General features: G+C 61.9%; 1 protein-coding gene across 3 annotated transcripts in view; it reads right to left on the bottom strand.

The window, feature by feature from the left end:
* The window catches only part of CNKSR1 (connector enhancer of kinase suppressor of Ras 1), a 23,708-nt gene that overhangs the window by 3,179 nt on the left and 8,311 nt on the right, over positions 1 to 12,218 (bottom strand). Inside the window, exons 2-15 of one of the 3 annotated variants that reach the window (XM_014517796.1) lie at positions 10,791 to 10,948; positions 9,844 to 10,046; positions 9,321 to 9,405; positions 7,365 to 7,406; positions 7,123 to 7,242; positions 6,968 to 7,027; positions 6,387 to 6,455; positions 4,545 to 4,664; positions 4,179 to 4,264; positions 3,160 to 3,287; positions 2,379 to 2,542; positions 1,857 to 1,887; positions 1,172 to 1,344; positions 633 to 706 (exon numbers count right to left, since the gene is read on the bottom strand). In XM_014517796.1, the coding sequence (XP_014373282.1) occupies positions 633 to 706; positions 1,172 to 1,344; positions 1,857 to 1,887; positions 2,379 to 2,542; positions 3,160 to 3,287; positions 4,179 to 4,264; positions 4,545 to 4,664; positions 6,387 to 6,455; positions 6,968 to 7,027; positions 7,123 to 7,242; positions 7,365 to 7,406; positions 9,321 to 9,405; positions 9,844 to 10,046; positions 10,791 to 10,948 (1,513 nt within the window). Of the gene's footprint in view, positions 1 to 632; positions 707 to 1,171; positions 1,345 to 1,856; positions 1,888 to 2,378; positions 2,543 to 3,159; positions 3,288 to 4,178; positions 4,265 to 4,544; positions 4,665 to 6,386; positions 6,456 to 6,967; positions 7,028 to 7,122; positions 7,243 to 7,364; positions 7,407 to 9,320; positions 9,406 to 9,843; positions 10,047 to 10,790; positions 11,038 to 12,218 lie in introns of those variants that run through there. The other 2 variants (XM_025198696.1, XM_025198695.1) reach the window with 2 other exon arrangements.

A 12,218-nucleotide genomic window follows, 5' to 3' on the forward strand; every position in this document is an offset into this window, starting at 1 on the left:
GCTGCACCCACAGTTTAAAACCAAGTGCCTGGCAGGGGCCGCAGCATTTCATTCAGGCAGCAGTGAGGGACTTCACAGCTCATCCTCATCTACCCAATTCCTTCTAAACTCTTCATCCCGCAGGCGTTAAGGACCCCCTCTGCTTCGTAATAGCACTGATATTCCACGAATCGAGCTGCCCTTTCTTCTGCCGTTCTGCTGTCTGTGAGCTGATCCTGGTCACAGAGCTCCTATTTCACAGACCCGCCGGCTGCTTTTACCCTCGTTCCAATAAAGTTATACTTGTTTTTGTTCCGATCTTAAACTCAATAGTGGAGCCCAGGGGCCCTGGTATATTAGTGAAGCTTCTAGTTTCTTTCTATCTGAAGAAAAATACGTGTTGCTGTATATGGGGAGGGTGCACCTCACCACGTGCACCTCCCTTTTCAACACCCTGGGTCCACCCATGCTTAGCTCCTGCTGGAGAAACTGGGCTTGGAGTATATCCAGGAGTGGGGCTTCTGCTATAGCTTGGCACAAACTGCAGCCATGTCACCAGTGCCAGCGACTGAGAGGTGCCACCCACGCTCCTTGCCAGGTGGAGGTTTGTCCCCAGCAAACCAGGCCTCTTGCCCCCCATCTCCCCAACTCACTATTTTTTTTTCAGCTCCCTCGTGCTTTCCAAGTTGTAAGTGGCCACATTGATCAGGCCCGCAGCTTTCTCGTCCTGTGAGGAGGATACAACAGATGCATCAGGCACGGCTTTGCCCGCTGTCGTTTGCAGGAAGAAGCAAGATCTGTTGAGCTGTGGGACGCTGCATGGATCTCCACGGCCACGGGCCATCAAAGATTCAAGTGTTCAAGGACTGTCATAGCGTCCTCAAGATGGGGGCGGTGGAGCCAGAGGAACAGGACGTAGGGGGCAAGAATTGCTTGTCAAGGCTGCTGCAATATGCACCTCTTCCCAAGCCTGTTATATTTGCTCCCTGCTCTCTCTGTGTCACCTCTGAGCATGTGCCACCAAGTCACTTGTGTCTATGGCCCAAGTGGGACTGCCAGGGGGGAGGACTGCAGCCAGGAACATAGATGCCTCCCAAGCTGCCTGCGGGTCCAGGCATCCCATGAGGTCAGGGCACAGGGAGCTGTAACTCATCTCTCCGTGCCCCTGCCTCCCTCCCCAACCCCGACTCACCTGGGGGTGGTTGTACCAGTAGAGTGCATGGCCCTTGAGCACGAACCAGCACCGCTTCCACTTCTGGGCCATGAAGCCTGCGTGGTCCTTCTTCTTCAGGAGCCAGCCGTCACAGTCCACCCGGCCCAGGTCCCGGCACGAGACCCGCCGGCGGCTCAGCCTGGTCGCCACTCCTGCGCACGGGAGGGAGAGGGGAGCGTCTAGGATGGGGCTACCTGGTCAGCTGTGCCCCCGTCCCCTGGCTCAGCGGCTATGTAGGAAGGTCATCATTTGGGGAGGGGCGGGGGGATGGGATGGGGCTTGTGTGACCACCCTGCCATCAATGCTCCAGTCACGTGCAACAGGAAAAGGTAATCAGTTTGCTAGTCCTCAGCCTAGTCCCTGCAGGGACGTGGCCCCCATTTCAAGACCCACTCCCAGACTGTCCCAGATGGGAGCCCCGAGCTGGAAGAAGGGGAAAGAGCTGCGGTACTCTGAGCGGGGTCTTCCAGCCAGACAGGGCACTGGGGAATCCCAGCCCTTGCCCTCCCTTTCCCTGCTCCTGGCCACGTAGCTCAGACCCAGGCAGGCCCCAGGACACAGCTCAGCGTGGCAGGCAGGGGGGAGAAGCCCAGTCTCCTGGTCACGCTGGAGCCTGGGAAGGTATCTCCCCTCCAGCCCCCGAGGGGAGGACGGCGCCACTCACCTTTCTGCTTGCGGCGACCCTCCGGGCTGCCCTGCGGGGGACAGAGGGGACATGTGGGTAGATGCACCCTGGCCATGAAAGGCACCTTCAAGGTATCTGTGCCGTAGACCCGGGCAGGGGGGCAGCAGGGCTCTCCCCAGCACTGGCCTCTTGCTCAAGAGTATCTGGAAACCCACCCCAAAGCGACGGGACAGGACTCCTGTTCCAGCCTGCCTCAGTCGCCCTGCAGCGGTGAGTTCCACCGGTTAGATGCCTCTCGCATAGCCCCCCTTTCCCGACATCTCCCTCAGAGACACCAGCCACTGCATGGACAGGCTTGTATTTCTTAGTGGAGCTGCTTGGTCTCAGAGCTGGGACCAGAGGCTCCACTTCTCCACCTGTCCGCACACTGCTCCCGGCCCCAAGGCCTTTGGCAGCTCAGGCCCAGCATCTCAGCCCCTCAGCAGACCTGAGGACAGGGTCCCCCTGCACGCTCCTTTGGCCTTCTCTCTCCAAAGAAACCAAGAGCCTCTCCGCTCTCACCTGGCTTGGCTTGTCAGAGGGTTCGAGGCCCGGACTCCTGCCTCCACTTCTGTTCCCTGGGGATCCAGGTGGCCCCAGGTCCAGGGCCAAAGTGCTGGGTCTGGCTGGGGAGAGGGGACCCTCCAGGTCCGTCCCCACAGCTGTGCTCTCTGCCACAGATGTTCCTGCAAAGACCAAGCCGTCAAGATAGAGCCAGGCAGCTCCTGGGACATCGCGCTGGGGCAATGGGCCAGGTTACCTGCTCGGGGAAGCTGGCATGGCACCAGAGCCTGCACTATAAAGCACATGCCATTGACCCCAGGGCTCCAGGCCGGAGCGCCAGAGGTGGAGAACAGCAGCCATGCTGAATTGCTCCAATCTGAGCACGTGTCCCCACCCTCCTTTCCCATTAGGACCCCACCACGGGGGACACCCGTGGGCCATGCCCCTCGTCCCACACAGCATAGGGTCTTCCCAGAGCCCCTGGGCCAGCTCCAGCTTTGCAAGACAGGCACGAAATGGAGCCTGGAGCTTGGGGGGCCTTGCCAAGTGCCCCACGGTGCGGTAAGTCGCACCAGCTGAGTCAGACAGAAGCAGCATCCCCATCCCCATCCCGGGTGCAGCTCCCACCGGCCCCGTCGCTACCTACGTCAGCGGCACAACACAGGCCCGGCAGGGACGAGCCGAGTCGGCCGCGGGCTCTGCCCACCAGTTGCCCCGTTGCCGCGTGCAGGGTACTGCAGGTGGTGAACCCCAACAGGGGAAGCCTTTGATCCAGCCCGGAGCGGCACCTTGTTCCTACCTTCCTCACCTGGGCCCCCGACAAGGTCCCCTGCGTCCTCTTCCGGGTGGGGCAGGGCCAGCCCTTCCTCGTCGTCAGCAGTGGTTCCCGGCGCAGAGTCTGGCCCCGGCTCCTGGTCGGCCGTCACGCTTGAGGAGAGAAGGAGCCTTTGAACAGCTCTCACCAGGCACAGCTGCCCCTCGGTGCGTTTGCTATTAACCAGGATCGCGCCGCCCCACCAGCCCTGGCTGCAGGGATGCGAGGGGGAGCTGGCCATCGAGCTCAGGCACTTGCTTGCTGGGATGCTAAGTGACTCCGCAGGAACTCCTGCCTCTGCCCCGCAGACCACGGCGGGTTCTGCAGAAGCATCCCACACACGGAGCGTCCCCTGGTCGCAAAGGGAACAGTGCCAAAGAAACAGGAAGGTCCACATAAAGCCGGGCCACGTGGCAGGAACCTGAGGAACGTGTGGGGCTGCTCCTTGCCAGTGAGCCCAGGACCCGGGGGCACTGCCACAATAAGGGTTTCCATAGATTCATAGATGATAGAGTCAGAAGGGATCACAAAGGGTCATTGTGTCTGACCCCCTGCCCCTGGCAGGAAAGAACTGAGGTCAGATGACCCCAGCCGGGTGACTATCAAGCCTCCTCTTGAAGACCTCCAAATTAGGTGATAGCACCACCTCTCTTGGGAGCCCATTCCAGATCCTGGCCACCCTTACTGTGAAAAATGTCTTCCTAATGTCTAACCTAAATCTACTCTCCACTAGTTTGCACCCATTATTCCTAGTTACTCCCTGGGGCGCTCTGGTCAACAGCGCAAAGGGGGCCGACCACCCATCGGCCGAGTGGGGCCAGGGGAGGCATCAGCACAATACGCCTCTAGCACCTGTTAGGCTCCAAGCTCTGTAGCTTCCCAGGGGGCAGGAGAACACGCAAAGACGGCAGAACCCGCTGCTAGACGCAAACTCGTCCTCGCGTGCTCGATGCCCTGGAGCCAGCAGCATGACGCCCTTTCAGACACCAGTTCTAGGCTCTTACCTGCAGGGCAGGCAGACCGGGGTGCCGGGGGAGTCATTGCTTTTGGAGCCCCAAGAGTCTGCCGCGTCGGAGAAGCTTTCCAGGGCCTGCAAAGAGCCAGTGGTGAGTGAGCTCCCTGCCACGTGCTGCATTGCCACGACCCCCCCGCCCCAGTGGTGCTGGTGCCTCGCTAGGGCTCTTGCAGCATTGACCCGGCAGCATCTGAGCATCAAACCAGCTGCAAACCTCCAGGTGCTTCATAGCGTCACAGCACCCGGCTGGGCTGGGCTGGGCTGGGCCGGGCCGGGCCAGTCACTGCCAACGTGGCCCAGTGACTGAAACCTGGGTTCTCTGGCTGTGGATGCGGGGGCTTCTGGCCCCACTCACCTGGTATGGAGGAGACCTGGGGGACCCCAGGAAGCTAAGGGGGATCCTCTTCAGCACCAAAGTCACCTGGCTCGGCTTTTCGAGGAGTTTCTTAGCCAGATTCACCCGGGTCCAGCCCACCTGCATGGGAGTTAGCGGGTCAGGGCCAGTTGCCTGCACAAGGTCCGCTCCCACACCAGCTTCTCGGCCAGCTGCTTGCAACAGGAGGTCCCAGTCATCCTGCTCCGTTCCAGCCCCTCGCAGGGGCATCCAGAGATAATTTTGGATGCCCAGGTGGGCCAGCCGGTCAGGACAGTGGCCTCACCAGACCCAGATGGCTCTGGAGCGAGACCACCCCGGGACCCGGGTGACTCTGGACCATGAGTCATTGCTCATCCTGTACACCCAAGTCAACCAGCTGATGGGGATCCCGGCACAGATCCACGCCGCGCGAGGGTATCCAGAGCCATCAGAACCACGGGACGTGGCCCCGTCTCCTTCACGGGGGGCACCAGACAGGGGTTGTCCCGAGCAGGACCAGGTAGTGAGGCCACTGCAGTGCTGTAATGCAGCTGCCCCGTGCCCCCATCCTCCTCCCCTGGGCTGGGTGCCTGGCTGGACTACATCTCCCAAGATGCAATGGCTCCCAAGACCATGGTGCACCCTGGGAGATGTAGGCTGCCAGGAGAAGGGGAAGCCAGAGGCATCCAAGCTGCAGCTCCCGCAAGGCAGCATCCTGGGCCGACACTGTTTTAACTTGGCGCCCCGCTCTAGAGTCAGCATTTCTCCCCAGGGAACAGCAACACCCCAGCCTGCTCCGGGACCGGCCATTGCCCCTGGCCCGGGAGCCCTGTGCTAGGGAGGCCAATCCTGCCTCCGCTGGGTAGTTTATGGAGCTCTTATCTACTGTTTGTAAAGCAGGTGGAGAGCTCAGCTGAGTCCCTGATAGTCATTCTCCAAGGGAAGAGCTGCAAAATAATAAAAATCAGCCTCCCATTCCCTCTCCCTCCCGGCTGCAGCCTGTGTCTTGTGCCCGAAGAGGAAGGGGATGGAGCTGCAGCCGCACCCCCAGGCCAGAACCAAAAATGTGCATTGTGGCGTCTTTCCCTCGACCCATCTTCCCCTTCTTCAAAGGACTGTTTCCGTTTACGCAGAAGTTAAACAGTAACCGGCCTCCCTGGTATTCTGCTCAGGCCCCGTCTGCTCCTCTCCCAGGCCTGAGAAAGGGCATTGCGTGCCCCAAAGCTCATCTTGTCTCTCTCGACTACACAGCTAGTCTGATAAAAGCTGTGCCTGCGCTGGGGACAGAGGTGGGGAGAGAGCGCAGAGGCTCCGGAGCAACCTTGTGAAGTTCATTTCCCCACCCAAGGACCCAGGAAGAGAGCCAGCCCCAGCCGCTGTAGAAGCCAGAGATCTGCCAGTAATACTGAGCCCGGCAGCAGAGCGGATCCAGGCTCCTTGCCCCATGGGACCCCCCCAGGTCTTGGGTAGAGAGGAAGTCACAGCCCTTGGCACCTTCCCCCCAGGCTCCTGGAGGGCTCTACGAAGAGGGAGCTGGTGTGACCCCTATTTCACGAGGCCTGGAGCAGGGGCCAGAAGCAGCCTGATCCCATCTCCTACTCAGAGGTGCCTTGCGCAGAACAAGCCCAACCAGGGAGATGGCACCCATCCAAGGCGGAGCAGCCCTCCCGGCTGGACAGACCCCAACCCCCCGTCGGACCCACTAGCCTCGCCCACACCCTGCGCCAACTCTTGGCTGCTTCGATGCAGACGCAGATTCACCACCCGCCTGCGGTCGCCCACCCAGACCCGGCTGCCCGACCCGGGGTAGCCCCCACGCAGCCGGGAGGCGCGTGCACTTACCACCACCTGGTCGTCCACTTGCACTAGCTCATCCCCCGGCAGGATCTGGCTGCAGTGCTCGGCTGGAGACTAGAAGAGAGACAAGGGCAAGACTCAAGAGCCAGGGGGATCCAGAGCCACTTGCACCGCAGCCTAATCAGGCCTAAGGAGATTTCTCACTGGCGTAAGCTCGAGGGGAAGAGGGATTAACTATTAACCCACTGGCCTGACCTTTTGGGCAATGCAGCTCATCGCAGGCAGGAGAGGAATGAAGGAAGGGGCCGGCTGGAGCTGCCTGCTGCAGCCCAGGGGGGAAGGGAAGGGCAGGCTGGGCTGGGGGGGCACCGTGCAGCTCATCTCGTCTGCGGCTGCAGCAAGGTCTCAGTCAGGCCGTGCTCTCCTTCTGGCTCAGGGAGAGGGATTAGGTGCTAATAAGCCCAGGGGACCCGGCCTGCCAGGTCGCAGCTGGGACCATGCGAGGTGGGAGGATGCGGGGGGACGACTCTAGCTGTGCGTTACACCCTCGCTCCCTGCACGGAGGGACCAGCCAGGCTGGGTCCGATGCTGCCTCCACCCCCGAGTCTCTGCTTCTGCTCGCTCACCTCGCTGGCGGTTCCCGAGATGAAGTGAAGGCCGGAGCTGGTGGACTTGATCTCGATGCCCTGCGGAGACGGACACGCACGGGGTTTGGGACCGTCAGACCAGCTGCCGAGGCGGCCTCTGATCTCAGGGGGAAGAGACGGAGGAGCCGACTCACCAGACTGTCGTCGGGCAGCGCCGGCTGCAGCTCCACGCTCTCCAGCACGGCCGTCCGGTCCAGGAGAGACGTGGGGCTGCAGCTCAGGATGTTCTCGCAGATCCCCACGACGTGCCTGCACTGGACGACGGGACAGGGTCACCCAGCTTCTGCAGCCGGGCAGGAGCAGCCCCCAGAGACATCAGACACCCCCTCACCCCTGCCTAGATCTGCTCGGCCCCCGTGCCCGGGGCTGTACTTACGATCAACAGAACCTGGCTCTCTCTCTCGGACACTCTGCAGTCCTGCAAGGACAGGAGCAATTAGGCTGACTGCTTCCTTCCCAACTGAGCCTTGGCCCAGAGCCCAGCAGCTTGGAGCCATCTCCAACTGGGCCGGCCTCCCTGGTCATTCCTGGACTGGGAATTCTTCCCAGTCCCCCAGGCACGCCACCATGGGAACCAGAGCTGGGACTTGCCATGTGTAAGGCACACCCAGCACCCTGGCAGGCTCCAGACACTCGTGGGAATGAAGATTTCACTGCACCTACAGTTGGACTCACCCCACCGCCTGATCCGGCTCCAGGACAGGGACCGGCATTGCACCAATCCCTGCTCCCTTCAAGGTCTGGGGACCTCGCTCATCCTCCCGCACACCACGGCTGCAGGTGCCCGACTAGCCCCATGCTCCCCTGGAGCCAGCGTGCGAGGGAGGGAGGACGGGGTAATCCCATGCCCCCCAGCCCCGAGGGCACAGGCAATGCCAGACAGGCACAGGCTGGCTCCTGGCCCTGGGCTGTGCCAACAGGTGGTCTAATCTCTGCTGTTCACCCACAGCCCCGCTGGCACCTAAATCCCTACCCCTGGAGGCAGCAGGGTTGCCCGTGCCTGGTCCTGCCGGCAGCAGAGGAGCTGTCGGAGAAACTCCTCCCAGCACAGGCCTGACTCCCTGGGGCTCCAGATCAGGCCTGGGGCTAAATGGCAAGCCCCTGCCTTTCCCTAGGACAGAGCTTTCCAAACTGTGTGCCGCGACACATTAGTGTGTCGGCGGCAGTGTGTAGGCGAGTCGCGCGAAATGCAGAAAATTTTGCGGAAGGGCACCGCGGAGCTCCTTTACTCGCGTCTGCTTCCCTCGGCCCCTCCCCGTTACTGTGTCGCGAAATGATGCATGTCTAAAAAGTGTGTCACCAACATGAAAAGTTTGGAAAGCTCTGCCCTAGGAGATGAGGGACTCAAGCAAAAAGGGGAAAGCCCACGCCTCCTCAGGGAGGACCCTCCACAGCTCCCTCCACCCAGCTCTGCCCTGGGATGAAGGCTTTCCCCTGTGCAGGTGGGTCTGCCCGGGTACAAGGTGCCAGGCAAGTCCTGCTCCCACGCAAGGTGACCCCGAGGGCTGGATCCCAGACGAGGAAGGAATCCTCCCCCAGCCCTCCCAGGGGCACAACTCAGCCCCTAGAGAAAAGCAAGCCAGGGCAGCCTGGGGATCGCCTTCCCTTCCACTGCCTGAACGGGACGTGGCTACACACCAGAGGTGACCGGTGGGTCCAGACCTGCTCCCTCCAGGCCCCTTTCCCAAGCCACAGATGCCTCCCCAGAGTCCTCAGTCTGCAGCTCCCGCCAGACTGCTCGCTCCCTCCCCTCCTGGGCTTCCCGAACCTCCGCGAAGCCTCCTGCCCCCTTGGACGCCCGGGGTACCGGAGCCTCCTTCGCTCCGCGGGCCTCGGCTGGGCGCGCTCCTGCCTCACTGAAAGCCGAGCTGCCCCAGCCCCAAGCCCGATCCCAGAGCATGATTCACAAGGTTATTTAAAGAACCACGGCTTCTCTCCCCACCCGCCCGCCCCTCTTTCCGCCTGTTTATCTCCCGCATCCGGCTTCCCTCCTCTGCAGTTCTCCAGTCCCTTCCCTTCCCTCGGTTGACTACGGCCCAGTCCCCAGCCCCTTCCTCCTGGCTGTCCCCCACTCCTCTGGGCTCCTCGCCAGCATCACCACCTCGCTGGAAGCCAAAGCCATTCCCAAGACCAAGGGGTCGGGACACCGGGCTCTGCTCCAGGGTAAGCTTGTAAATGCTTCCTGGGAAGTCTGTGCCATGGGACTGTGACCCAGACCCATCACGGGTGTCTCCAGATACCCCACGGGCTGCTCTGGGGGAGGTCCAGATCAGGGACTCTCAGCTGGGGAACTCCTGCCAGCTTGGGTGCACTGTCAGCCCCGCGCCCTCACCTTTCGAACGGCCTCGGCCAGCTCCGCGCAGAGGGGGATGATGTCCCGGCTGGAGGAATAGTCGTGCAGGTGGGTGAAGAGGTACCTGCGAGGGGAGGAGTGAGCAGGACCCGTCTGAAGCACGCTGGGAGTGCCAGGCCAACCTGGGATCCCACAGCGCCGTGTGCAGCAGCCGCAGCCGTGGCACCCCAGCCCTCCAGGGCAAGGCTGAAGTGCCTGGCCAGGGGGCACCGGGCCTGCCCTGGCCCATGCATTCTGGGCACGGAGCCCTCAAGGCTGCAAGAAATCCCCCACGCGGCTACATCAGGCCTGAGCTAGCAGGCACGGTGCCCCAAAAACAGAGGGCATGGCGAGACAACACCGGCAAGGTTGGGGGGAAATGGGGCACAGCCCATGCCACGTTCCCCACCCTTCCTTCTCCTCACAGGGGTGCCCACAGCTTGGCCCCCAGCCGCTCTCAGCACACAGACCCTCCCTCGCCTGGCCCAGGCCTCCCCCCACAACGGGGGGAGCTGGTCGGTACCTGTTGAGCCACGAGAAGAGCCCCTTAGCTGCGCCGACCAGCTCCACCACGCTGGTCAGGAGGTCCAGACAGGGGGGCTCGGCCGCGTCCCCAGCATAGGCGGTCACCCTCTGGCTGCTCAGGACGAGGGCCTGGATGGTCCGAGCCACCCGCCGCAGCTTCATTGTCAGTGTTCGCAGGTTGGTGGTCTCCAGCTCGTAGTACTGGAGCGGGGGTGGAAAAAGAGGGACAACCCCGAGGGTCTCAGGGGGGGGAAGGTCGGAGCCGCCCCTGCCTGGGCTGGGAGCTGCAGAGACCGCACCATGCAGGGTAACTCTCGGGGGAGCCACTGTCCAGCCCCTGTTGCCCCCGGGGCAGTCCTTCCCGTTTCATAGAGATGTGGGCTGGGAGGTTGCTCCGGAGGTGACATCCAGTTCAACCCCTGCCTGAAGCGGGATCTTCCCTCTCCAAAACATCCCAGACAAACCCATCTAACCTCTCCGCAAAACTACCGTCAGCCCTGACAGCTCCAGGCATCGCACCCGACCCTGCCACGGGCAAAGCAGGGCACCGCGATGGCCAATGTCCTGCTGCTGCAAAGGTGTTAACACATGCTCGGGAGACCCCAGGTGGAGGCCGTGCCCCCACTGCAGAGGAAAACAACCCTACCCCAGTCCAAACTAGTCTGACCAGGGGGGAAATTCCTTCCGGACCCCAAACGTGGTGTCGATCTGACCCTGCCAAGACCCAGTGGCCAGGACCCTCCAGCTTTGGTCCCAGCAGGAGCATTGGCTGCAGCCAACACCCACCCAGCGCCTGTGCCATCCGTCCCCAAGCCCCAGTGCTCTCGCAGCCCCAGGGGCAAGCACACAGGGCAGGTGCCAGGGGGGCTTCCCAGCTCCCGCTGCTCTGTGCACAGGCTCGGGGAAGGGGCCTGGCTCCAGCTCCACCTCCCGCCATGCACTCACCAGCGCACAGAGCTGCTCCACGGCCTCCAGCAGCAGCTCCTGGTGGCCCATGCACTGCACGCCCAGGCTCTCCAGGTTGCGGTGGGACAGGCACAGCAAGTCCTGCCCAGTCAGGGTCCATGCCTCCCAGGGATACTGCTGCAGCCTCTCGTCCAGACCTGAGGCAGGAAAAGCAGTGAGGTCCCCAGTGCCCATTGCTAGCCATGGGGGCACATCAGCCCATCCCTGCCACGGCACGTGCCCATGGCCATCCTATACCAAGGCCAACCCCCCTCAGCTCTTGGGGTGACCAACTGGCATCTCCCCTGGGCCTTGTGCCAGAAATGGGGGAGCTGGGGCCGGAGGTGCTGCAGACAGGAGTGGGACACTGTGGTAGCCCATTCCCTGACCCCCTACCACAGCCCTGCCAGCCCTCGGAGCATGCCAGCACCCAAGAGGATGGCTCTCAGTCCTGCAGCATCCATAGGGCACAACCTGCCCCACGGCAGCTGGCTTTGGGCCCTGCACAGAGCCAAGGAGCAGCCCCCGCTGGGGGAGCCTGCTGGGCCAGGGGCCCCGAGCCCTACCCCAGGCTGCGGGCAGGGCGGATCCAGGGGGGTGCACACGTCCTCTCCCCGATCCCTTCTCTACTCTGCATCCCACCCGTGTTAACGACCCTTTCTGCATTTGAACGGCCGTGATGTGCCACCCATCACGCTAGTCTTTTCTCTGCTATCCCACAGCCCTGCCGATGGTGCTGAACTCCTTCCAACGAAGGCCTGTTGGCTTTTCATTGAATCCTAGAGACCTCAGGCTGAAAGGGGCCCGCAGCTCCCCATGTCTGACCCCTGGGCCTGAGGCAGGATTAGCCCTGTCCAAACCATCCGGTACAATCCAGGAGCTAAGCTCTGTACCAGACAATGTTGGCCCCGGCACAGCACCAGGCATCACGCCCCAACTCGCCACAGGTGAAGCAGGGGCACGGCGGCCGCCACGGTCCCACTAGGGGGAATGCCTTACTGGACTGGTACTGGCAACGGGGGATGACATGGTTGGGGACCTACAGATCGGTAGCCATCTGGGGGACAGTGATCACCTAATAATAGAATTCACCATAAGACATCGAGTGGGTAAGGTAACTAGTAGGGTGAAAGTGCTGGACTTTAGGAAAGCTGATTTCAATTAACTCAGGCGATTAGTCAAGGACGCACTGCAAAGTAGGAGTTTTGAAGTGATGGGAGCCCAGGAAGGGTGGCTGTGCCTTAAGGAAATGATCCTTCGGGCACAAAGCAAGACGATCCCGATGCGAGGCAAAAGGGGGAAAGGGGCCAGGAGGCTTCCTTGGCTGACCAGAGAAATCCAGGGCAGCCTAAGGGACAAAAGGGGAGCACATAAAAAGTGGAAACAGGGAGAGATCACCAAAGATGAATATACCTCCTCTGCTCGTGC

Source organism: Alligator sinensis, unplaced genomic scaffold (assembly GCF_000455745.1).
Source record: "Alligator sinensis unplaced genomic scaffold, ASM45574v1 scaffold337_1, whole genome shotgun sequence".
NCBI lineage: Eukaryota > Metazoa > Chordata > Crocodylia > Alligatoridae > Alligator > Alligator sinensis.